This window comes from Diadema setosum, chromosome 13 (genome assembly GCF_964275005.1).
Source record: "Diadema setosum chromosome 13, eeDiaSeto1, whole genome shotgun sequence".
Lineage (NCBI taxonomy): Eukaryota > Metazoa > Echinodermata > Echinoidea > Diadematoida > Diadematidae > Diadema > Diadema setosum.
This window is the reverse complement of record NC_092697.1, coordinates 16,351,531-16,378,420: the sequence shown is the minus strand read 5'-3', so window position 1 is coordinate 16,378,420 and position 26,890 is coordinate 16,351,531. Positions and strand designations below refer to the sequence as shown.

The 26,890-nt window shown below is 38.3% G+C and overlaps 1 protein-coding gene across 1 annotated transcript in view; it reads left to right on the top strand.

The window, feature by feature from the left end:
* Nucleotides 1-26,240, top strand: part of LOC140237357 (dynein axonemal intermediate chain 4-like) — a 36,911-nt gene extending 10,671 nt beyond the window's left edge. Inside the window, exons 9-23 of the mRNA XM_072317294.1 lie at nucleotides 4,791-4,916; nucleotides 5,436-5,551; nucleotides 6,474-6,576; nucleotides 7,637-7,842; nucleotides 8,388-8,474; nucleotides 9,684-9,761; nucleotides 17,690-17,763; nucleotides 18,827-18,968; nucleotides 19,584-19,750; nucleotides 20,540-20,627; nucleotides 21,381-21,509; nucleotides 21,954-22,051; nucleotides 22,936-23,011; nucleotides 23,619-23,696; nucleotides 24,409-26,240. Coding sequence (XP_072173395.1) covers nucleotides 4,791-4,916; nucleotides 5,436-5,551; nucleotides 6,474-6,576; nucleotides 7,637-7,842; nucleotides 8,388-8,474; nucleotides 9,684-9,761; nucleotides 17,690-17,763; nucleotides 18,827-18,968; nucleotides 19,584-19,750; nucleotides 20,540-20,627; nucleotides 21,381-21,509; nucleotides 21,954-22,051; nucleotides 22,936-23,011; nucleotides 23,619-23,696; nucleotides 24,409-24,465 — 1,625 coding nt within the window. The 3' untranslated portion in view covers nucleotides 24,466-26,240. The remainder of the gene's footprint in view (nucleotides 1-4,790; nucleotides 4,917-5,435; nucleotides 5,552-6,473; nucleotides 6,577-7,636; nucleotides 7,843-8,387; nucleotides 8,475-9,683; nucleotides 9,762-17,689; nucleotides 17,764-18,826; nucleotides 18,969-19,583; nucleotides 19,751-20,539; nucleotides 20,628-21,380; nucleotides 21,510-21,953; nucleotides 22,052-22,935; nucleotides 23,012-23,618; nucleotides 23,697-24,408) is intronic.
* Nucleotides 26,241-26,890: the final 650 nt, after the last annotated feature.

Here is a 26,890-nt window from a genome sequence, read left to right as displayed (position 1 = left end):
GATTGTGCAAAATATTTTGGAGTTCCAATAGGAGGCTCAGCTGGAATCAAATCGCCACAGCAGCTTAAAAAGGTTATACTTCAACCAAAGACTCTCTCCAGACGAAGATACGAGTATCATAAAGTTCAGGTGTTTTGCTACTCCATGCCGCTCAGGACTGTCCTGGAATATGCATGCATCATCTGGGATCCATTCACCCAGGTGAAACATCATGAAGTTTGGAATGATCCAGAGAAGATATGCACTCTCTAGCTGCAATGACCATCATATGCAAAACAAGCAGTGTTACAGCCACACTTGAAAAACAAAACAAAGCAAAACAAAACAAAACTACAATGGCAATCCCTGTAAGAAAGTACAGCTCAGGCAAATTCAGCGATGGTGTTCTGCATCAAGAACCCCACAATATCCACTCCGCAGGAAGTTGTGGCTCTATTGCTGCATTCTTCAAAAAGGGCAAATGACCAAAAATGTCAGGCATCATTTGCAAGAACACAAAGTAGGCCTATACTCCCAAAAAAGGTGGCGGCTACTCTCGGCCACTGTCTCTTGTATCTCTTTGAAACACTTCAGGAGAGAGATACTCAATATTCAGGTCTGTTATCAAAGATACATATGTCTCTCTTTTTGTTTTTGCATTTGTTTGTTGTTTTTTGCTTCATATAGCTCTTTGGATACCTTCTTTAACCAATTAAGAAAAGGCTCCATGGCAGAATATTACAAGATTACACAGTATAATGAAGAAGGAGAAGAAGAAGAAGAAGAAGAAGAAGAAGAAGAAGAAGAAGAAGAAGAAGAAGAAGGAGAATAGGAAACGAGATCTGCTGTCAATGATGCAGAGCCAATACCAATCAGTTCCATGGCAGATCTTAGTCGGCACTGCAAAGGTTTGGATGTCTCTCTCTGTTGACAAAGGATATTCTAAAGCTCCAAGTAAGTCCATGGGGTGGTTTACATTGTCTGGGCATAGAAGGTTGGGTTGGGTATATGAGGATATGATGCTTTGTTATAACAATTAGGTCTGAGATATCTATTTTTTATGTTTGTTTTGACCATCCCCGCATGGATCTCCAACGAAAAGGAATGATAATATGTTAGACCCAGTCGCCACCATGTTTTTTCAATAGATTTTGATATTACAGTGTAGTTGAGAAAAAAGTAACCGCTCATTGTCCTAGATGGAAGTCAAAATTGAACTGTGTGTGGCATACTCTGCATACAATTTTGGACACACACACACACACACACACAAATATAATTATTATTTCATAAGCAGCAGGCCATTACAAACCAATGAGACCAGACATCAATATTCTTACATTTTGATGCATATCTTTCAATATCCTCCAGAGGTCAGAGGATCATCGCTAATGTTCATGTGAAATGAGTACACGCCTATTGAATTGCTCACTTTTATTGCTATAGAAATACACAATATGTGCATCATGTCAATCATTAAATATTGTATCAGTTTCGTTTTCAGTCTTGGATTATTTTTTCTATGTACAAATAAAATCGTGGCAAAGTAAACAGCTTTCACATCAAAATATAAACGAGAATACTAAAAAAGAAATAGATGTAATAACGTGCAAGGCAAATACCAGGTCTACATCATCTTAAGGTATACAGGTGAAGGAAATCACCTTATTGATAAACAATTTACTTGACTGGGATAGCGACCACTGAACAATATTGTTTCTTAAACTCTCTCTTCTTTTCAACAAGTGGAATAAAACACATGCACATACCGGGGCATTAGTTTGGAGGAGGGGTGGGGTGGTGGCAGGGATAGTTGACCCCCACCCCATTAAATTCTGAGATGTGGACTATGTTTTGTTGTTAGTTTTTGTTGTTGTTTTTTGTTTTTTTGCTTTTTAGACAGAAAACTGCCCAAGTTTTTCACTTTAAGTGTGCATCGGATTGTTAAAATTTAATTCTGAAATGCAAAATCTCCCTTCTGTGAGAGGGGATATCTCCTTTCGATAGACTCCTTCCCCCTGCTTGGTTCCTTCCACAGATATAACATACTTTGGGGAATGATAATTTCCCTTATTCTATGAAAAATGTTTTTAAGAGATATTTTTATTTGAATTCCAAAGATGAAAAGGCTTTCCTATATATGCAAGATTGTTCATTTTGGAGGGCAAGAGGCATTTGCCCCGCCTCCCGAGAAAATATGGGAGGGGGAATGGTGGGGACATAAAACTTTGCCTCCAAGTATTTCCTGAGATTGAGATTTTTTTTCTTCACTTTTTTGACAGAAAATGAATTGTCACTGAACATTTTAGCTATAGTATGCACCAGATTAAAAGGCAGAATCTCCTTTGCATACCCCCTCCCCCACACTATCTTTCGTTATGTCCCCTTCCATATACGCTCAGTGCTTTTGTCCCATTTTTGTTCTATATCATCACAAAGTACGTACTAGATCTTTATTTCAGTTCCGACATATTAAAGAAAATCCCTCTTGTTGGAGGGGGTAGTGTATCTTTCAATTAACAATCCCTCCTCGGTTTCTACCCTTAGATTTGGTACACTCCTTTTACTGATAATTTCCCAAATATTCCATCATAAATGTGTATACTAGATTTTTTTTTTTTACATTTCTATTCTTACTGCAAAGGCTCCCTCGCATGGGAAGGATTTTCATACCCTCCTCTCGCTGTATCAACCTCTCCTCCATGCATTGATTATGGCTACACATTTGGGTATGGACTTTTTTTTTCAAAATGGTAGTTCAACCAAGAGTGGCACGAGATCATTGAATTGCAAACAAAAGAATGCAAAAGCTCCATAATGTGGGAGGGGATACCTCCACCCACATCCTTCTGTCGATTGGTCTTCCTCCATAGATGGCTGACTTACTACACCTTTTTGATACAAATTTCGAGGTATTCCTTCAAAAGTGCCTGTGTGCCAGGTCGTTGAATCTCATTTCTCAAAATACAAGAGCTCTGTCGAATGGGAGTGGAATACCCTACCCTCGCCAACGCTGCGCTTCCTGGGTTCCCATCCATATAGACTTGGTACACCTTGGTGATCCATAATTTTCCATTTATCCCCAAAACGTATGCATCAGATTCTTAAAAAAAAAAAAAAAAAAAAAAAAAAAAAAACTTCGTCTTTGGGAGGAGGGTAGGTGAGATGCGCCCACACCCCATCAACTTCCGTATAAGTGATGACGCACACATTAAACAAGAGCTACACTGAATCACTGATTTCAGGTCTAAACCTGCGAAAATCCAATCCCCCACCCACATCCTCCCCTCCCCCTCCGCTTCATTCCTTTGCACCATGAACTTATGCTTTTACATATTTTCCAAGTCCCCCCCCCCCCCACGTGAAAACAGATCGACACCCCTTGCTCTGTGCACATACCCGACTTAGATAATTACCTGAAAAGTTCTGCGGAATGAGTAGCCACTTTTTTGGTAACAGAAATGCATGGTTTGTAAGCCCTACATTATAAACAACTATTAACTATTAACTATCGCAATATCAATATTAACATCCTCACATTTCATTCGAGGTATTTGACCTTGTGTGATTTTCATAGGTGAACGGTAATGGCTCGTTAATAAACAGGGCATACGAGTGCTCTCTAAAACATCATCATGTTTACCATTGCTGATGCCAAACTATTCTGATACTTTGAGGTCATTGACCTCTCGAGATCATCAGAGGTCAAAGGCAGAAACTCGTCTGTGTGCCTTGGAATATGACGACGATGTCATTGTACACAGATATGCTTGTTTTGTACATCCTTACCATGTTGACCTTTCACCAATGATGTCATACTTCAATATTCTGATATTCTAAGGTCATTGACCTCTCAAGGTCATCAGAGGTCAAAGGTAGAAACCTGTCTGCTCTTTAGAATATGAAGACAATTTCATTGTAAGACAGATATGCTTGTTTTGTACATCTTAACAATGGTTACCATTAACCAATGACATCACAGATCAATATAATATTTTGAGGTCATTGACCTCCAAAGGTCATCAGAGGTCAAAGGTTAAAACCTGTCAATGCTCTGTGGAATCAGAAAATGGTTTCCCTGAAGTATAGATGCATGTTTAGTGAATCATAACCACATATATCATTCACAAATGTCTAAAAACATCGATATTTTGATATTTAAAGTTCATTGACCTCTGGAGGTCATCAGAGGTCAAAGGTAAAAACCTGTCAGTGCTCTGTTGAATCTGGAAATGATTTCTCTGTGGTATAAATGCATGTTTAGTGCAACATAACCACATATATCATTTGCAAATGTCTAAAAACATCGATTTTCTGATATCTAAAGTACATTGACCTCTGGAAGTCATCAGAGGTCAAATCAGACTTACCTCCCGATCTTAAAATAAATCTTATGGTATGTACTAACACTGGTGAAAGTTTCATGCTTTAGTCAAATTTTGCACAATTCACGTGATTTTGAGGGCTTATCTGCTCTACTAGTTCTTTAGCAGATGAAATGAATGTGCCAGTGTGCTCTAAAGCTCTTCATAGCAGCTCCAACGCCAACTTCATGAAATTTGTGTACAAGAAAGTGATGACAGCATCCCAAAAATAATAAATAAATGAATAAATGAATAAATGAATAAATGAATAAATGAATAAGTGAATAAGTGAATGAATAAATAAATACATAAATGAATAAATAAATAAATAAATAAAGCGGTTGGGATGGGATTAAAATACATATCAGTTATAGTCTTGTTTCAAATCTTGTATTCTTTGAGGCCAATGTGAAATGTTGTGATGTTTTATAATCATCTCTTGTGAAGATGAGGAGTTGAAGGAGGACGAGGACCGGAAGAAGACATCGGTAGAGAAGCCCAAGGCATCCAAGCCTGGAGTCAGCACTGTTCCAGAGGAGGGCTCTACAGAGACAAACAAATCAAAAGAAGGAGGTATATAGTTTTTCCTAACTCTCCCTCTCATTCATTCTTTGTAATCACTTTGTTCCTTCAAGTGGGAGTCAGAATCCCAACTGCAATCTCTTGGTAGTTTATAATGCTCCTGGAAGTGTTTATGCTTATATTGTACTGTCCAACCTCATTTATCTGGCCACATTTGGACCCATGGCCATATGAAAGAGTGATATTACTGGATTACTGAAGTCAGATTTTATGCCAATTTTTTAATAGCACCTTTATGCATGACAACATGTTTCACAGGACTCAATAATGCCAATCATGCCATTGTATTTATTGTATTGTATTGTGCTGTATTGTATGTATTACATTGTTCTAAATATGGCCCCACACTTCATGAGAACAATGAAAATGTGTGTGCAACAGGCTAACTCACCGTCTGTTAACCTCATACTAATCTGTTTATGAACATTGGCACTTGAGAAGTGTCCTAAAGTTGCCTTTGGATATTGCACACATCAAGTTATTCCTTCTTCCTCTCTGTTTTCCGTTCAGATGTGAAAGCCAGCACAGTGAATGCATCGATGGCTGAATCAGAGCTAGGAGAGCTGACAGAAGAAAGCAAAGATGTCACCGAATCCAGAGGGCTGTCTTTTGAGGAGATCATAAATGTGAGTTGCTGCATTACACACAAAAGAACCACTTCCCTGTATCCATCAAAGAAGACGATAACAAACCACCCAACAATTACCAGGGCTCAGCATAGAAATTTTCAGATTTATCGGGCAACTCCTTTATAGAAAAGAAAGTAACGACAAAACCTTTATAGAATATTGGACTATAAACAAAACCAAAGAGAAACAAAAAAGTAGGGACCCTTCTTTTCACTGCCTGCAATGTGTTCAGCAGTTTTGGTTTTGATTTAGCTAGCCCATGCAATACAGACAAATTACAAGGAGTAATTGCTTTCATCACCAAAAAATATTTGTTGTCTTTTATCTAAACTTTTGGTTGAATGTTGTTATTTTGCTGTTGACCTAATGTTGATAGCAGTGTGATAATGTGGATCCAAGGTACATAGAGGAGAAGATATATTGTGGACTTGATATCTGTTTGAATTGCAACATCGTCAATCTTTCAGTCATAACTGTACAAGTGATATTTGAAGTTATCTAATGGGAATGGTGACTGCAATAAGATCTTAAATTGGGATAAGCATAGCATATACATGTATGTGATGAAATGAAAACTATCGGTTCTTTAGATATTGTCTTATTTAATTCATTTTGTGTTTATTTGAATCAATGCTAGTATTTCTATTGCATGTTTCTGTTTCTTGCACCATTTCATCCCTTCCTCTTTCACCGTTTGATTGTTTCACTCTTGAATTTCCATTCATTGTCTTTACTCTTTCTAATCGTGTCCTCTCCTCACAAATTTGTTCCCTACTTCGGACATTTCCCATTTCTGTTCTCCCTTTACCTACTCTTTACTGTTTCTTCACTTTTTCTCCCTACTCCCCCATTCCCTCTTCTCTTCCTCCTTCCCATCATGCTTTGCCACTTCCTGTCCTCATGCCACCACTGCCCACAGCTGGAGGAGCTCAAGAGGGATCTGTTCATCATGGAGCGAGTCATCACACTCAACACTCTGCAGCACAAGCAGGCGGCGTACCGAGACCTGCCCATCTATCCTGGTGTGTGGCACCTGCTGCCGTAGTCTGTTATTGCAGCAGATTCATAGATTAAAGGGATGGTATAGCTTTGGATGGGATGAGACTTCAGCTTTCTACAGTTTTTCGATGATCATGTTTTGAGATGATGATCATATTTTGAAATAATGAGAAACCTCGTATGAAATATGAAAGAGCATATAATTCTGAGAGGAATTCAAAGTTTATTTGATGAAAATTGGTTTTGAAATGGCTGAGATAGCCAAGAGGAGGTGATCCTCTTGAAAGGTTGGACCTGCCTTTAATTCAGATCGCTCCCTTTTACTCTGTTTGTGGATATCTCAGTCATTTCAAAACCAATATTCATCAAATAAAATTTGAATTCCTCATAGAATTGTGTGCTCTTTAACATTTCATGAAGGGGTTTGTAGGTATCTCAAAAAAAAAAAAATTAAAAAGCTGAATCCTCACTTCAACCAATACTGTACCATTCCTGTAGATAGAATGATCGAACGATGGATACTTAAGAGGGAAATATAATGATGGATAGATTGAACGATGGATACTTAAGTGGGAAATATAATGATGGATAGATGGATGCAAAGAAAATGAAAGATTTATTGATGGATGGTAAGATATTAAGGTTCTGTAATGTCTGCTGAACTAATATGCAATAGAAGTAGCATGGCAGATAGAGGGAAGAATGAATAGATGAATGAATGGATGAACAGACAAACAGACATGTGCATACAAGGACAAATTGCTAAAGAGACTTATAAAAGTGGATAGCAGATGGATAGATAGATAAATGAACATACATAAATACCTCATATTTTCAGGTATGAATATTCAGTTAATCCTTGTATGTAGATAGGCAGTGGAAATTGATTGGATAAATGTAACAATGAAATGATAGATGCCTGGATGGATGGAATCATAACTGAACAAAGTGTTTATGATCAGGAGCTAAAGTGATTGCTGAATGCTGAAATCGATACAAAATTTTAGATAGAAATGATACACGTAATGATACATATGAATTGTTGGACACTTGGATGAAACATTTTGTGATTCTTCTTTGCAGATATTGACAAGGCGGAGCCGGAGGAGACAGAGAGCCAGGTCTCCGCCCCTACCACAGTAGCCACACCCGCCCAGCCGCCCGCCTCCGCCGCCAACCAGGTCAACCTGACCCAGCTGGGGCCCAACCTGGACCGTCTCTGGGCCTATTCGTGTTCACTGACCAAGGGCAGAAACGTGAGCTGCATGGCGTGGAACAAGAACAACCCAGTGAGTAATTTTTACTTTTCTCACTCAACAGGTAGAGCCACTGCTAGAAAGCCAGAAGTGGGTGTAATCCCAGCTTAGAAGGGTGGCAAGTTTACTTAATATCACATTTTAGAACCTGTTCTTTTGCATATTGATCTGCTTATTATGAGTTATCCCTTCTTATCTAGAGTCCTCATTTCAGAAATTCTAAATGGCATGGCTAAATAAGAAATGTTTTTTCCATATGAAGGCTCTCGGGCTTTCCTATTATGGTCTTGACTTCAAAAGATAAAAACAGTATGGCTCAATTAGTCTTTTTCCTTATGAAGGAACTTCTTACTTTTTTTTTTAACTGCATGTGGCCCAAAATTTAGGTTGCTTCCATAGTTACCTCCTATGTTATAATATGTGAGTATCAATATTTATTCACTTATGTATTCATTTGTTTTCAATTATTAAAAGAAGTTGTTCGTGGCTAAAACATCCTCCAGTCCTATAAACATCTGTTGTGATATTCTCTTTCATTCATTCAAATAACATTGATCCATGTAAATTTGCTCTGACAGGATTTGCTTGCATGTGGCTATGGACAGTTTGGCTTTACGGAACAGAAGGGTGGGTTAGCTTGTTGCTGGTCGCTCAAGAACCCAGAGGTAAGATAATAAGGGTAAATACACAGTGTTTATCGCATATTTCATCCTTATATTTCCAAGTTGATGACATAAGCGCTGCCACATTGGTCAAATGTAATTTCTCACATGCTTTACTGAAGGCAAACACTTTAAAAGACATTTAGATTTCCAATATTAGGAACATTACAATCATAAAGCAGTGATGAATGAAGTTATTTTTACACATTTAAAGATCCTGTTTACCTTTGGGAACAGTGATTTAAAACATTTTAAAGATATGACATTTAATGCATATGTGGAGGTCTGTTGTACCACAAAACATAGTATCATATAAAATTTTCGCGATAAAGCCTAAAATCAAGGAGGTTTCTCTATTTTTCTCAATAAACCATAACTGTAGACGGTTTAGTCTGGAAACATTTTTATTATAAATGTTGTTCACATTTTGTATATTTAACAATACTTAACATCAATTTTACCAATTCAAATTTTTACAGTAGTTGTTTCTATCCCTAAATGCTGGGTTTCTCTTTCATCTGCAAATGGTAAATTATGCCTTTAAGTGAATCACAATGTTGATAGCAACGAAGATGTGAACAGAGTGTACCTTAAATGCCTTTAGAAATAGATTCCAAAGACGCACACACACACATGCACACGCACACTAGAAAGAAATCAATGCAGTTGTCACTAGCACTCACATATTTCTACCCAATTTTCCTAATAATGTGACTTTTGTGTTGTAACCTTTAAAGCTTGCAACCGCAAAATGTAACATCCACCCCTCAAAAAAAGTGACCAACCGTTTGTCTTTGGATCATATCTCAAATATGATGTGTTGTATTGGACAACTCCAGATAAACCAGTTCACAATTAGCTCATGTACGCAATGATGCAAACAACCTTTCTGTTTTTTCTCAGTTGGTTAGGCACTTCACTTGCTTTCAGAGCAGCATAATCCATGAAGCTTGCCTGGGAGATTAGTTAATCTCCATTGACAGTTAGTTTGCTGACATCTGTACCAATCGGTGAAGAAAGCTCTCCAAGGTGTACATGCCAGTTAGTGAACAAAGTACGATAAGGATTAATAGCAACTTGGATACAATCAGCTGAATTCTAAGGTCACGAAGTCACCCTTGTATCTAGCTGATTCATATCAAAATATGATTATGATGCATTTATACCACACCAAATGAGTGTTCTGTTGATTTGGGTCTTTCCCACCATTAGTATCCTGAGAGGGTATTCAACTGTGAGGCAGGAGTGACGGCTATGGATTTCTCAGCATCCAATCCAAACCTGCTAGCGGTAAGTTTGAAGACACATAGCTCTGCTATTTGGCTAGAAAGAAGCATGTCGGTAATTTGCAGAAGTGTTTAGCAAAATGGTATAGAACACAGAGTAGCTATGTTAGACCAAATTTTTTTTTTCATGAAATATGGCCAAACCATATATCATATTAAAGGTCTCAGCAAGACAAAGCCAAAGGTGAAGAGATAATTAAAATTTGATGTTTCTTTACTGAGTTATGGCTTGTCAAATGTAGCACTCAACTGTATGTCTTCTGCGGCAATTTATGGAGAATTGCTTCTCCTTACTCTATTACCCCTTATGCAGGTTTTCCAAGCAAAGATTTCCAAAATGAAATTTTACAGCTTAGATGTCAACAGTAGGCTTTTGAATTTATACATTTGATTTCATACCTTCATTAATAGTCCTCCTCAACCACGAGATCACCAGCTTCCCAATCGTCCTTCAGTCTATTTGTGTACACTGTATCCGGTGAATCTGAGCACACGATGTTATACGACGGATAACCAGTCACCTTTATGAAAAAAAAAAATAGTATGTCAACTCCAAATAGCAGGAAACAATGTAAACAAGTGGAAAAAAAGTACCTACTAATGGCAATGATCATCATGTGAAGCAAATTCTGAAAAGGTATATCCAATAACAAACTCATAGAAATTAGGGGGGGGGGGGGGGTACAATGTAGGCCTACATACAGAAAAAGAAACCAAACACAAAAAAACATGAAATCAAAACTATGCGTGAAATAAAATCTAACAGTACGGTACACAAAAAGCAACTTAAAATCAAACATGCAAATACTCAGACAAGCAAACTCATGAACAAGAAATTAATGCACTCACAAAAGTCAATGATAAGAAAATAAAAAAAAAATGAAAATTTTAACAGCACAATCAAAGGGTAACTTCGTTTTTGAACAATGCATGGAAGTACCCGGTATAAAAAAAAAAAAAAAAAAATCATGCAAACTCAACTGTTTATGAAGTGCAAAAACATGACAACTACATGTGTATGTAACGGTAAAGACATTCAACACATTTAATGAAAGAAGTGACATGATGTGAAAAAATGTTGTTTGAACTCGAGCAGGTGTGTAATCTGCAATAGAGAGAAATACATCAATAAAAGAATGTTGAACAATACTGCGTGTAACTCATGTCAATAATTTCATGCAAATTATTCATCAAATTCACAAAGAAACACCAAACATTCAATATTAAAGATATCTTAAGGAATTTTACTAAAGAACAATGGAATGATGTGAAATAAATGCTACTGTCATTGAACTCGAAAAGGTGTATAACATCTGAAATAGAGAGAAATACATTAGTGAAACATTGTTGAACAATACTGCCTGTAACTCATGTCAATAATTTCATGCAAATTATTCATCAAATGCACAAAGAAACACCAAAATTTCAATAAAGATATTTTATTCAATGTTTCAATCAACAATGGAATGATGTGAAATAAATGTTACATGTAATTGTTTGAACTGGGACAGTCGTATTATCTGAAAAGCAGAAGAAATATATTAGTTAATTTATATACAGTCAAATCTGTCTGAGTGGCCACTTTTTGTATCTCTTGGGTAGCCTTACATACAGGTTTGACTGCACATGTAGTTAGTAATAACAAATTTCAACAACTTGAGAACAATAATTGAGAAAAACTGGCATTATGCGGTGGAGCAGGAAATTGAACTATGAAGCAACGATGTTTTTGTGAGATGTCTCACATGTGAGATAACTCTTCCCGTCCACCACTTAGGTCCTTCCTCAGTGTTGAACCGGTGTCGAGCTTTCTTTCGCACCAGGCTAGGACCTCTTGGTTATTTCTCAGTGGTCGTCCCTAGAAGGCTTTCCCGTATTAGAAGTTTCACATTCTCTACAAGCTCTTCTGGTGACAACTGCCGCCTCTTTTTACAACCGTCTTCTTCGGTTTGTACAGAGAAACTGAAGAGACTTTGATCACTTGGCTTTTGTTGAAGTACATTTTTCCTGAACCTTATCGGCTTTCCCGTATTAGAAGTTTCACATTCTCTACAAGCTCTTCTGGTGACAACTGCCGCCTCTTTTTACAACCGCCTTCTTCAGTTTGTACAGAGAAATTGAAGAGACTTTGATCACTTGGCTTTTGTTGCAGTACATTTTTCCTGAACCTTATCTGTGCCTTGAGCAGGTTGACCTTTTCAGTATTTGTCAGCCCTTCCACTGCTTGCTCTACTTGATCTTCAGATTGCAGGAGTCCCCAATAAATTATGTCATTGACCTGTTGCATCTTTTTGTTAAGCTGCTTTTGTCTAGCAGCTTCAGCTTTTTGGAACTTCTCTTTCAGCTGCTCTGCCTTCTGTTGCCGGATCTGCAATTGTCTCTCCTTGAAGGTCTTTTGTATCTCGGTCACTTTCTTCCTGGTCTCTTTCAGGATTTTCCTTTCTTCTTGTTCACTTTTGGCATCGAGCCATTCGGACGTCTTGTTCATCGTGAACATGACACTTGCCTCTGCCGCAATGGTCGAGATGTGTGGCTTTGTTCTCAGCAGCTGGTCATAGTAAGCGAAAATGGTTTCGCAGTACTTATTGTGTTTAGCAGTCCCTTTAGCTGCATTCCGTACATCTTCTGAGGCATCTTCATATCGTCCACCTGGAAGATGGTCATGATATAGCTTTTGTGTCAATTTGGCAAGTGCAGGAAAAACTGCATTTAGGATGACTTGGCAGTCAGCATCACACTCTGCTTCTTTGACAAGAGCTTTGTACAGAGCATCCTCCTTTATTCTAACATCAGGGAAGGGTCTGGCATTTCCAGCAACAAATTCCTCCATGTTGCCATTGGATGTGTCCTTCAGGAACGTTACCAACTGTAGATAGCGAGTATTCATGTCTACGATGTGGATACTTTTGTCCTCAATGAGGTTCCACAGAGGGGCTGTGATGAGTTTCGAGATTAAGCCAAGAGCTTTACATCCTGCTTGAAAGAATGGTGTCTTGAGGTCATGCAGGACCCATGGAGCACCACCATCCTGTTCCAAAAACGCTACCATATATGGCTGGAGAAAATACACACAGCATGCATTATGAAAAAGAATATTAAATCTATTCCCATGGTATGGTGTCAGTGGTAGGCTTCTAAATCCATTCTCTTTTAGCACATCACTGACCATGGAAAAGAAACGTCCGTGACAGCTTGTTTTGGCATCCCCACCATATGCAAATACGTTGCAAGCAGTACGAACCGTGCGGCAGATGGCAGATTCATTGGGTTTACGAAATCGCTGGTCCTTGATTGGGACTTTGTCAGCACCTTCGAAGTGTAGCGCTTCAACTTCCCGTGCTGCATTGTTGACCGTCTCAGCCATATGTACCAGTCCATGTAACCCACAGAAGAAGTTGTTGAGACGGGTTATTTGATTTTGAAGTTCCTCAGAGAGATTCTTCCAGTCGTCGACAACTGCAGGAAGGATTTCTTCCCTGTAGAGCTCAAGCAACTCATTGAACTTGATTTCTGTTGCCGCTCTATCTGACATAGTGTTTCGTAAGTGATAAAGCATATTTTGAGAAGCCAAGTTGTTGTCTGGATGATAGTATATATTGTCAATATCCCACAAGATATCTTTGAAAACCTGCAAGGTGTCTTTGGCAGATTTGGTGGCTAAATCACGAAGACCCAGGACATACGGTCTGCCACTTTCATCCCTTATCGCATATGCACCATATTTCTGGCCGAATTTGGAGCTTTCATCTGTTTCCAAAGTTGTGTTTTGTTTTTCACTGACATCTTGGGCGATTTGGGTCTGTGCAGTTGCAAGTCTTTGCAAATTGATGTTTCTCACTGTACCTCGACTTGGTAGTTTGTTGGGATGTTTCCCAGCAAGTTTAAGAACCTCCGTAATCACATTGCCAACATGATCAGTTCCAACATTTTCTGTGAGTAGATTTTGTACACACCTCTGGAGCTCAGGAGTATATGTTTTCACCTCTTCATCATACAACTCCACTGTACATGTATCACCTTTTACCTCTTCTTTCAAAACATCAAACTTGTATTCCAATTCTATGAGTTCTTTTCTCATCTCTTCAATTTCATCTGCTTGTGAATCTTCTGCAGTCGATTGCTGTGCACATGAATCTTCTTCTTTGTGACTCTTTTGCACCAACTCTTTGAATTCTGAATGTTTTTTTCTGTGGTATCTGTCACTCTCCATAACTCTGTGCAGTTTTGCATCCTTTTCTTGAATTCTCTCTTGAAGCACATGTATCAACTTATCTTTGGACTCCATTTCTACAGTCATCTTTTGGAGTTTTTCATCAAGTTCCTTGATTGCACATTCCTTGCTCTTGAGTTGTGATGCGAGAGTATGTATGGTCTCTTCACTTCCAGATGGAGTGTATATTCGAGCCATTTCTCCCTCCACTGAAACATAGTGACTTTCTGCTTCAACAGGACTTGCTGGAAATGCAAATTCTTCTTTTAAGAAATTGTCCATTTCCATTTTTCCAGCTTCCCTGTGTTTACTTTTTCTTAGTTTTTTGAATTTCTCATCTGTATTCTTCAACTTCTTTTTTAGGGCGACAACACTCACACCTGATTTCTGCTCTGCCAACCACCCGACTACCGTAGACATTGGTGAAGTTCTCAATCGCTTTATTATGTCATCATGAGTGATCACTGATGTAGATGAGGAGGCCATCATGAATTACATGTAGCTGGAATTATCTTGAATTAACACATATGTTGGATCGTACAAATAACATCCTCCAATTCACGGATCTCTTGTGTAACTAAGGAATAGTCTCCAAAGTGGGCCAACAAGATACTTGTAAATAAAAATCCAGAATTGTGAAGAAATTCTTCCACTGTAGAATCTACTTGAAATGAAGCATAGACCAACTCGTTCTCAAATGCTTGAAGGATATCCGTTGAAGGTTGGAGCTGATAGTGATCGACAGTTTTGATCGATTTGAGTGCATTGATAAAAATTTTCTTCAGTCCCGAATTTGAGGTTGATTACATGACAGAGCCAATCAACTTTATCTGAGGAGCCTTTACCTATAGCTAACTTTTGACTAGCAGGGTGTAGCTTCTTTAGATCCATTGTAGAGCACTGTTTGGATTTACAATGAAACATACAAATATGAATCTTTAATCATGCATTTTTTTCCTTTGATTATTCTACTCTTAATCTCATACAGTCACTCTTTCCTAAGTCAAATCAGTTGGGACGCAAGAAAAAAGCTTCGACTTATGAAGGGAAAAAACAATAGAATCTAAAGAGAAGATAGACTTTTAAATGACCTTTGACTTACCGTAGGACAATTATTTGACTTATATGAGTTTGACTTGGGTAAGGTTAAATGTACTTCATCTTAATTTATTCTGTTGTTTTTCAAACTGTTAATTTTTTTTCATTCACATTGTTAATGTTGTTGAGGAAGACTCCCAAGAAGTCAAGTGGAGTTGGTGGGTATTCCACTATTCCTTCGTGAGTTTTACAAGTGAAGTTTATTGAATTTTGTCCCTCCGCTCCAATTTTCAAATCCTGGATCCACTGCTGGATAATATCATAAATGGCCTGAAAATATTGCAAAAATCATAATATTCTAATTACCTTTTTATTATACATTAATTTGGAATAGACTCTATGCTAATGTTATGATTAATAAAGTTAGGGCCTGACAATAAAACATTAATATCACTATAATAAGCTTAAGATAAATATTAACAATAATTGGCTTAACTGCACAGAATACCCCGCCAGAGATTTCCCGACCATACTGACTGTGCTTTATTTCATCCGGGATACTACGCACACAGTGCACAAGAAAATCTCGTGCATGCCTCCAAAATCTTGGCGGGGTATTCTGCAGTTGTTAATAATAACATTAATGTTGAATATTAAATAATAATTATTATTATAACAATAGACCAATAATGATAATTAATGATTAACCTATCTAACAACAATCATATTCATACATACAGAGGGGCATTGGTAAACATTTGTACTTCGAAGTCAAAACCCAACATCTTCTTCATCATAAACTCAAGACAAGATTGAATCAATTTGCCGATTTAAACTTGGACTTTGTCTAACTGTTACATGTAATGTTAGAATTTAAAGAGGTGAATTTGAAAAGTGAAACATACATTGTCATATTTTAGACCTAACGACAAACGTTAGAAAGTCTATTCAACGTTGTAAGTAAAGTTTAACTGGTTTACTGGTTAGAAGTTAAGAACTAACGGTAACGTTAGACCATATTCATGGAATACTTTTATCCTAGTGTTAAGGTGGTTTGAAAAAAAAAAATGCTTTACACGTACTGAACAACCGGCTGACAACGAAAACTTATTTTGGAAACAATCAATGTGGAAATCAATTAAATTCTATATGCAAAAACGGCAGAGTAATGAATTTGAAGTAGGGCCGCCCCCTACCAAGGTAATTAGCACAACACGGGCGCTAGTGTACTTTCGCACCTGTTTATCAAATGACCTCCAAACATGCACAAACTCACCCTAGTTATTCAGTAACCTCATCTGAGCGAGATTCAAGTTCGGTAGAAATGGAATTTTCACCACTTTGTCACTTACCTACTTCTCGAAATAATCTCGATCGCAGATAGGCCTACTCGCTCAGCGATAAAGTTATCGCAGTTCTGCGTTGCACAGTAGCAGACAGCGCAGCACGATGTACAAAACACACGGCAGCAGAGCTAGCAGCGAGATATGGTGTCTTTAAAAAGAAAATACCTACGTAAGGTGGCCTTAAATACGAACCTATGTAATCACCTCCGAAACCGTGATTCTGCGTCCCGAAAGATGCCCGAGAGCTCTCCCGACACCGCCTTGCTTATCCCTGTTGCGACAAAATGCGACAGGTTTTTACTGCAAATGCAAGTGGTTTCTAGGTTAAAAACATCCACAAAAATCAAATAAAGACCGGTTTTTTCAAAACCCTCGAGATCTTACTATAGAAAACAGGGTCCAAAATCACAAAATTGATGCCTCTTTTTCCAAACTTCACCAAAATACAAGATTTCTAGGGGGAAAACGAACTGCTCGTCGAGTTCTGACTGGTCATTTCGCATGTGCAACATGTGGAGATGTAGCGACGAAAATACCTCTACATACCTACGTCATATGACCAGGCAAGAGAGAAAAAACCAACCCGGAAGCAGAAATGATTTGGGGTCACTGTAATCAAGATGGCGACTTGCACGATGTACTTTGTGTGATGTGGAGCGCCGCGATAATGTTATCGAATGAAAGTTTCCCGATCATTTTGGTGAACCAAATTAATTTTTTTTTATTTTTAGTACTTTATAGTGCATTTTATTGATATTTTTAAAAAAAATTAAAGCTGTATATATAGCCACAGTGCTTTGATGAAAATTGACCTTTTAACACGTCGGCAGAATAGGAAATGTGTTAAATGCGACCCCGCTGACATCGCTACACAGAGAGTCAGCATTGTAAAGAAGAATGCTGTGAACAGATAAACACATTAAGCACAGAAACATATTCCTAAATATCTCACAATTGTGATTACCTTATGTACCTTGATATATTGGCACATATTCCATGTTAAAAGAAACTATCTCGAGATATAAAAAGGAAAGATGTTAAACCTACCCTGATAGTTATGCTAGTCACATTCAGCACTTCCTCTTCGATTTTGCTCTGTGCACAGTACAAGTGATATGTAGGGAATGCAAAGTTCAGCATTATACTGTCATTATCTTCTTCATGATGAGTATTCAGGTAGTTTTAGTTTCTCCACCGAAAAACAAACAACAAACAAACAAAACAAACAAAAATGCAAATATCTCTACTTATTTAACTTGTGATGAAAGAAGCAAATGTAAACCCTTAGATATATGTGTGTATTCTAAAGTATGCATATTTTTTTTTTCTCTTATTCAGGTTGGGCTCTACAACGGTACAGTGGCAATATACAATGTGAGAAGTTCAAGTGATGAACCCATCCTGGACAGCTAGTAAGTTACTTGTACATTTTTTATTAACTTAACCCATTGAGGACGGACTGATTTTGCTACAACACACATTTCCCATAGACCCCTGCCCAAGTATACTCGGGATTCGTCCTCAACGGATTAAATGATACTTTGCTGTACTATTTCTGTTTGCATGAAAACTTAAGTACATATCCATTCTTCTATTTTTGGTCATCCTTTGTATGATGAAACTCTTGAACAAATTTAGAAAGGCTCATGTCATAGTTACATCTTTTGCTTTTGTAAGTCAATCGGCATGATGCAAATAATGACTTTGTGGCCTTTGCAAACAAAGATTTTCACAGATTGCACAAGAGAGGGAGAGAGAGAGAGCGAGAGTTGGATATTTGAGCAGAATATTTTGGGCTGTGAAACTATCATTCATTATATTGTGTCAGTGATGTTGCTTGCAAGAAGAATTCTTGATGCCCAAACCTATATAATGTACTAATTTCCTTTCTTACCTAATATATATTCAGATTTTGTTGATCATGGAATTCCTGGAAAAGTCATTTGGAAGTTTGTCATTTACAATATATTTTAGCATGTCTTCCTGAACATGAATATGGCAATAACTGCATTGAGATGCTATCTCCTTATAGATTTGTTAGTGAGCAATTTGGAGTAATTTTCTGTCCTTTTTTTCTTTTAGTATTCATTTTTGAAAGGAAAAAAATGTAATAAAGATGACCTTTAAAATAGATCTGATATGGAGAGTAAACTTCAAAAAGTATAAACAAAAATTTGGTATGTATCAAGATATGCAATTCTGTTGTAACTGTAATTGCAAAGGGACCCCTCTGTGACCATATCAGGGCAATTACCCCCCGGCTAATTGCTGGTTAGTGATAAGGTTAGGGTAAAGATTAGGATTGGAGTTAGGTTTAAGGTTAGAGTCTGGCATAGGGTTAGGAATAGGTTCAGGATTAGGACTAGGGTTAGGGTCAGGGGAAGGGTCTGGGGTGATTGCCCACGGGGTAATTGCCCTAGACCCCTCAGTATCAAATCTAATGTCTTGTCACTCCTGACTCTATGTGTCCTCAAGTGAAAGTCACGCCAAACATGCAGCCCCTGTCTGGCAGCTACAATGGGTGGACAAAGAGAGGGGGTCGTCCAGTGATGAGCGCATCGAGGTCCTCGTTTCCATATCGACGGATGGGCGTGTCACCCAGTGGCAGATCAGAAAGGTGGGATCAGAACCGTCATCAAGGAGAAACATTTTTAGGAGACAAAGCCATTTTAGTGTTTGATATAGGCCTACTGGAAAAAAAAAAAAAACCCACAAAACTTAACCAGTTTTCTGATAACTTGAAACTAGTAACCTCTGAATGATGGAATAGATTCACTCATTTATTGTGGAGATCATCAGTAGGCAAGCAAAAGGTTGGGAACTACATCCAGTGACAAAAGTTTTGTCTACTTTCACACATATGGCTCTAAATGCTATTCTACTAAATTTGAAAACTATCAGGTATCTGTCATGCATCAGAATCATATCACAACTGATAGCACACTTTTGAATTTGTGTCTCTCTCAAACAGTGATGTGAGAATACACTTTACAGGCCAGAATATTGCTGCCTGAGATAAAGACTGGAGACCATATATCAGAACCGAAATTGCCTGTTGTTTTATATGCACACAGATTTCACTTCAGACTGCAAAGCCAAACACTGCTTCATGTTTTCAGGTGCAAGAGCAAGTTAGGGTATACATTCTAGTGTTGAGCTACGTCCCACTCCTGTTGAAAATATCAGAGTTATACTTAATACTGTTGACACATCATCTGTGTGTGTAATCCAGGGCTTTGAGAGTGCAGAGCTGATGAAGCTGAAGAAAGTTGCCAAGGCAACCAAGAAGGCAGCCACACCGAGCACACCAAGCAAGGACACCAAGGAGAAAGGAGAGGCATTCATCTCAAGGCAGGCGGCTGGACTCTCCTTTGACTTCTACCCCAAGGACTCCAACATGTAAGCATGGTCTTTAGGAGTGTTCAGGAATCAATAGACTAGAACATACAAAAGTTTTGGGTTTTTTTGGTCTATCCATTGGGTTTTGTGCCTGGAATTTAATGAATGAAAGAAATTCAGGATCTGTGTGTTTGTTCGTCTGCATTTATAGCTGTCTATTTGTCTGTCTTTCTTTTAGTTAGTTCATTAGTTTGAGATCGTATCAGGGCAATTACCCCCCGTCTAATTTCTGGTCAGTGGTAAGGTTAGAGTAAAGATTAGGGTTAGGTTTAGGGTTAGAGTTTGGGCTAGGGTGAGGATAAGATTCAGGGTTGGGATTAGGATTAGGGCCAAAGGAAGGGTTCGGGGTAATTGCCCAGGGGGTAATTGCCCTAGACCCGTTTGGGATACTTTGTCTCTTTGAGAACAAAGTCATTCAGATCAGGGTCATGGAAAGGCAGTGGAATAAGTGGGAAATCTAGCTTTGGTCTTTTTTGTGTGTTTTATGGTGTGCTTTCAGTAGGAAAAGGTTGTGGAAATATGCACTTAAGTCGTCATAGATGTATGCTACTTTGTTGCAAATCTAGACGGATTAGAGTTTTTGTTCACCCCTCTGCTTTACTTGTGTCTTCATCTAATAGAGGGTAGATTCAGACGAGAAACCATATCAGCACCATCTGTAGTTGTTTTTTGCAGCAGTCCGGCATAGAGTTTGTCCATCTATAAATTCCTCTCTGAAGGCACACATGAATGGCACTGTACGTACACCTGTTGCTAATCTCCTTCAATCACTCTTCCTCCACATACCAGATATCTCGCTGGGACTGAAGACGGCCTTATCCACAAGTGCTCTTGCTCCTACAATGAACAGTATCTCGACACATACCAGGGCCACACGGTAAGCAATCAGCCTTCCTTCTTCCTTTTATAGGCCTATTTCACTTGCATGAGGTTCATTCTTCGGTATGCTCATTTAATTCTGCCACACCTCCACATCAAAATCAGAGGCCAAAAATAACATCAACATTTAGCTTGAATCGTTATTTTGGTGACAAAGATGGACAGGTATGGACTTTGCATGTTTATGCACAGTGTGTTTGTCCATATACTCTGCACTTGAGCCAATGATGATTGTGTTGTTGACAGAATTGTTGAAGCAATCAATTTGAAGTCTCTTTGATGGAGATATGTTACAAGTGGTTCAGCTGAATGGGCTACCTTCTGTGTGCCAGCTTTCACTTTTATGTGTCTATATTACTACTGCTTTTATGGGAGGGAAAAAGAAAATAAATTTCAAGAAAAATGTCCTCAGTATTTTAGCCAACACAGAAGCAGTGTTGTTCTAGTACATGGCACATTAACTTATAAAAGTAGTAACTGACGATATGTTATATATTCGAGAGAGCACCACGCAGAAAGGATTTGAACCATGACAAAAAGTAGTATGAATGTATTTCTACCCGGCCACGGTTTGTGCACAAGGCAGTATGGTTGTATTTCTGGTTGGCCACAGTTTGCATACATGATTTCTGGTTGACCATGTCTTGCGTCAAGTGTTGGAAGGGGGATTAAGGCAAGCACAAGCACTTGACCTGTTTAGCTAACCAATAGATTATATCATTGATCATGTTTTGTCTGATTGGGTCAACAGGGTCCGATATACAAGATCCGGTGGTCGCCATTCCTCAACGACATCTTCCTGAGTTGCAGCGCAGACTGGAGCCTCAGACTTTGGATGCAGGACAGACTCCAACCTGTCCTCAACTTCTTCTCATCAACGGTAGGAAGATTGAGGTCTTGGGAAGGAGTGAATGAGAAGATAGATAGATAGATAGATAGATAGATAGATAGATAGATAGATAGATAGATAGATAGATAGGTGATAGATAAATGAAGTGACAGAGATATGTGAATAGATAAAAAGCTCAATAGCTAGATAGATGGATAGAAAATAGATGAAGAGATATATGGAAGGATAGATGAAGAGATAGATAGATAGATAGAAGTTGCACATCAAGTCAAGAAAGGCGGGAAGAATATCAACAAACTTTTCCAGGCTTTGTATGCTGAAAACTGTACGCAAGTACAACTTAGTCTGCTTTGAAGTACAAAAGTCACATAATGGTGATTAATAGCAGCAGTCCAAGGGTAGTAATAATTTGTGGATGTGAAGCTAATGCTGTACGTAGTTTGCTCTAAATTAATCCTGATCACTACTCCACAGAAAGCTGTCATGGACGTGTGCTGGTCTCCTTCATCACCGACTGTCTTTGGCTGCGTCAATGAGGGCGCTGTTGAGATCTGGGATCTGAGTGTGAACACGTAAGGCAATATGACAGAAATGCAGAAATGGTGCGTGTGTGTGTACGTGTGTGTGTGTGTGAGTGTAGACATTCAGCGTATGCAGACAGAGCATGCCTGCACTGCAGCCCACCTCCCCAACTTGATCCACGGCTTGTACTTTATCCCCAACAGTGAGCAGCACCGGCAAACTGGCAATGCACTCCTTCTTATTCCTGTATTTTTGTTATTTACGGGTCAATTTTTTTCTTTCGAAATGTAAAATGGATGACCATAGAATTTCTCAATAGAATATAAAATTGAAAACTTTAGAAAGGATAGAGAAAATTGAGTTCACTTTGAATGGTGTGCCACAGGCAGATATCCTTATCATGCTCTTACGTAATACGACAGCTGCTGGAGTCATCAAACCCTGCCTTGGCCTCCAGGTTTGTCACGCCTGAGCAGAAAGTTTATTTGCAATGGACAAATACTTCGACTCCCAACTCCCAAACGAAAAATCTTTAACGAGGTATAGCACCCCACTTTCTTCGTGGAAGTTTGGGTCTCGCCTCAAACGAGGGATTGACGGCATGGAATATAGCTTATGCAAGTCATCTGTGTAGGTGTACATTAATCAAGTATTACACCACAGTACTGTAAAAAAAGAAAGTCCTGCGTGCATTCTAATTTCATGAGAGCCAAGATTTATGAAATTAAAATGTGGGCGGAAGTTCTTGTCAAAACTACATGCACTGAATGCCAGTGGCAATTTGCAAAAATTTCAGGCAGCGAAAAGGCCATTAGCTCCAGTTTGCGAAAATTTCATGGTGATTTTATTTGAGAGTATTTCTGGTAAATGTAAATTAAATGTAGAAGAAGATGAAAATTTGAAAAGGCTGGAAATTTATTTTCTTTCTTTGCAGACTGGATCCCATTATAGTTAATGTTCCAGCACCGGGTGTCAAGCTTTCATGTCTTGTGTTTGCCAGCAACTCTGACGTGAGTACCAAGAACAATGACTGTTATGCATCTATGTGATGTGAATTAGAAGCCTATTACTGCATTACTGTTGGTATAATGTGCCATGTTTGGCATCTCTTTTCACACCAATGTCCCATATTCTTTTCTTTTCTTTATCATTCACGTTAGTATATTGTGCTTCTAGGCAAATCCTTGCCAATGGGGGAGGGGGGGAGGGGGTTCTATGACATTCTATCATTTCGTATGATAGTATGCAAAGGTTAAGTTTGACTCATGCTATGTTGGAACCAAGTGCACTGCATCATCAAACAAATGTTGAAAAAATTTAAAGGAATTTAAAGATGAAATAGGCTATAATTTTAAAAATAGTGAATGTTCTCGTCATATCAAATATCTTGCAAATAAAAAAAAAAATCTTGCAAATATCCCATTCACAGAAAGTTACTGGTTATGGTAACAGAAGTAGAGTGAAGTTGTTCTTTTCACAGTTAATAAGACTCTAAAAGCCCTCCTAACGCCTTGCCAGTGTAGTCACACTCTTTCTTCTCAACACTCGATCTTTTTTCTTGGAGGAAACATTTTGATAATGTCCTGTAATGTCTTGTTACTGTTATTTACATTCCAGTGCATCCTTGTTGGTGACAGTGAAGGACAGGTGTCGGTGTTCCAACTACGGTGCATGCCCCCTGTGGAAGAAGACCAAGTAAGGCTAATTCACCAGGTTTTGATTATTGTATATGTGAATATTTGTCAGTGGTGTTTATTTTTGTTTCTCACGAGGTGACTGATACCATGTATCAATGAAATATTGCCTCCCATAAAATACATATGCTGTATATCGTCTCCTAGGTTGGGGGGGGGGGGGGAAAGATCACTCTCTGTTTTGCTGAAAAAAAGGGGGATAAGACTTAGTTCTCATGCTGTCACTGTTGTCCTCCACACCCACATTTAACCTCTTACATACCAATTGTCCCACAAGTCCAAATTTGCAGAATATTAGGCAAATACAATGTGCAGGAATTCCCCAAATTTGGATACTTTCTCCCTCTCAGAGAAAGCTAAATTTGAAAAATATAGATACCACAATGGCTTCTTTTTGATTAGAGGAGCAAAGTAGGGTGTCAGTCATAATGTTCTTGTTTCACTAGGGCCATTTTTTCAGTCATTTGTATTATTTCCATTATCTACATTTGGTACTATTCATGTCTTTGAAATGACAAGTAATTTCAGTTCTTTTAAAGAAATTTTGCAGATGAGTGTCATTATCTTAGATGATAACGTGTCTTTGTGTTGAATAAAGTGAACAGGAAAGTTGCAAATGGTACTTTAATGGGAAAGCAATGTCTTCAAAGCAAATTATGTTTGATATTGTTTGACGAGTGTAATGTTTCGTCTTTTATCATTTGGCATTGCAGACAGAGAAATTGAAGCAACTGCTGGAGCAGACGCTGGCCGGGCAGCTTAGGACGTAGGTGGAATCATGCAGCCACAAAGAGAGGGTGTCAGGAGAGGATAGGGGAAGTTTTAATGGTTATCTATCTCCTCAGCCACTGGATCATTTCTCGAGTCGCATTAGAGAATGCCACCTCTGTCGGCCACCTCATGTTGGCGTTTGTGGAGATGTCTTTCATCAGAGGACCAAAACGATACACTTTCATTCTACATCCTGTAAACGTGAAGACCTTTGTCTTGTCATTACAAGTGTGACTGTTGTGGTTCCTGTTCATTTGCCTCTTCCTGGAACAATTTTACTTCCGTCATACACGAACACGTTCTACTACACCAACCACTTTCTATGAATGCCTCCATGTATTTTTGCTTAAACTAAATATGCAAATATGTTTGGAGAGAAGCTGAAATTATTTCAAAATGATGATGAATTAATCAACCATGCCAATACTAGGGAGCATTTCTTTTCTTTTCTTTTTTTTTTCTTTTTTTTTTTGGGGGGGGGGTGTAGTGCTTTTACTTTAAACACAATTTGATGGGAAAGATCTCATGGCAGAACCGTTGGCAAGTCATGGATTTTCTTCTTTTTTTTTCATTTTCATTTTTTCCCACTTTGTGATTATTGATGTGCACTTCTGTGGTTCTTTTTGCCCCTTTATATTTCTCTACAATATCAGCTTACAAAGGTATAACTTCCCACCCACCCCCCCCCCCCCCCCCCCCCCGAGAGAGAGAGAGAGAAAGAGAAAGGCTATCGTTGAATATATATATAAGAATAAGTGTGTTGTAGTTTGCAACTTCCAAAAATGAGGATGTGTGGGCAAAGTGAAATCACAGCGGTAAGATTGTAGAAAGGAGGCACATTAAGATACCATACACATTTTACCCCCAGCACTGAAAATCAAGGCAGCTTGGTGTGTGTTGGGATCCAATCCGGTGCTGATAATGTGATTTGTTGTGCCAGATATATATTATGAGGGCAAGAAAGTGATTATATGTGAATAAGACAGTCCTCTTTTCAGTCTTTCATATTCATGTCTTCCCATCCTTGTTCCACACTCCATGTGCCGTCAGTAGCAGATTGAATTGAAATGTTCACTGCCGTGCCTCATTTTAAGGGAAAACAATCACCCAAGAAAATACGAAATATGTCAACATCTTTGACAAAATATGAAATACTGGGTATGTAGGCATCTTTGACAGATCCTTGTGGAACAGTGGCATTGCCGTGCCATATGTTATTGATAAGTGTTGCAAAGCCAACAAAGCAAAGAAAACCTATTACATATGGAATAGGCAAATGATCATAAATGTCCTTACACAGCTGTTTTAAGTGGTCTCCAGAAAGATGGCAAGACATTTTACATTGTGAAAATCTCCCATGCATAGCCAGCTTTGAACTCAAGTAACTTGATGTCGACATTAGGGTCGAGTCTTGAACTTAGTTGGATGTGTGCCTTTAGTGTGTCTGTTCGATTAATACTTTTTTGTATTTTGTGTTTTTGAAGGATGCAATCATATGCATCTAATACTGTATTGACACTCAAATTTGACATATGAAGAGGAGTCCGCTTGATGAGATCTCATGAACACATTTTATGCTTTGTATATACAGGAGTAAAGCTCTATAAATGTAAACCGTCCATTTGTAATACACATGCCTCTTTAGTACTTGAGGGTATTGAAGCTCTTTGTAAATAATGTACATGTAATAACCCTTGTTCTTTGTGTCTGTAACTACTTGCTTGAGGTTATTGATGTCAGAATGTAATTTATCACAATAAAGTACTAAACTCTAAGCAAAAACATATTATTGTGTCATCTGTTGATTAAAGGTGTCTGTAGCCTAGGCAAAAAACAAAAATCAACGTACCCATCTAATTACAGTCACTTCGCCTTAGTTGAGCTCGCACAAGAAATTGGCTAAGTCATAGAAAAATTCTGCCCTACTGGATATAACCATGTATTCATTTTGTATAATATTTTGCATGTCAAAATTTATAAGTCAAATTTTATCCAATCCCTTTGGATTGGTCTTATGCGAAGAAGACTCGTTTACACGAATACATTGTATACTGTATTCTAACTCTCTCTCTTTCCATGCACATTCATGTGATATGTGCACCCCTGTTTGCTTGCATTGTTTTGTGACATCTGTGTATGTCACAACACAAGTTTTGTTTATGTGTTCCATCAGTTTGCTGGATATCCTTGTGCTATATGGTTCCCTGCACACGAGGAAGCCAAAGTAAATTAGACACACACACACACAAACACACACACACACACATTCACCTGCCTCATTTCTAAATGCAGCATTCTAGTTCTTAAAATACAAGTAAAGTGCAGTCCTGTTATAAAGAACACCGTTTTAATAATGAAATCCCAGTTACAACAAAGTAAGAATTCAGGCTGCAAAATTATCCGCTCTGTTTTTTTTATTATTTG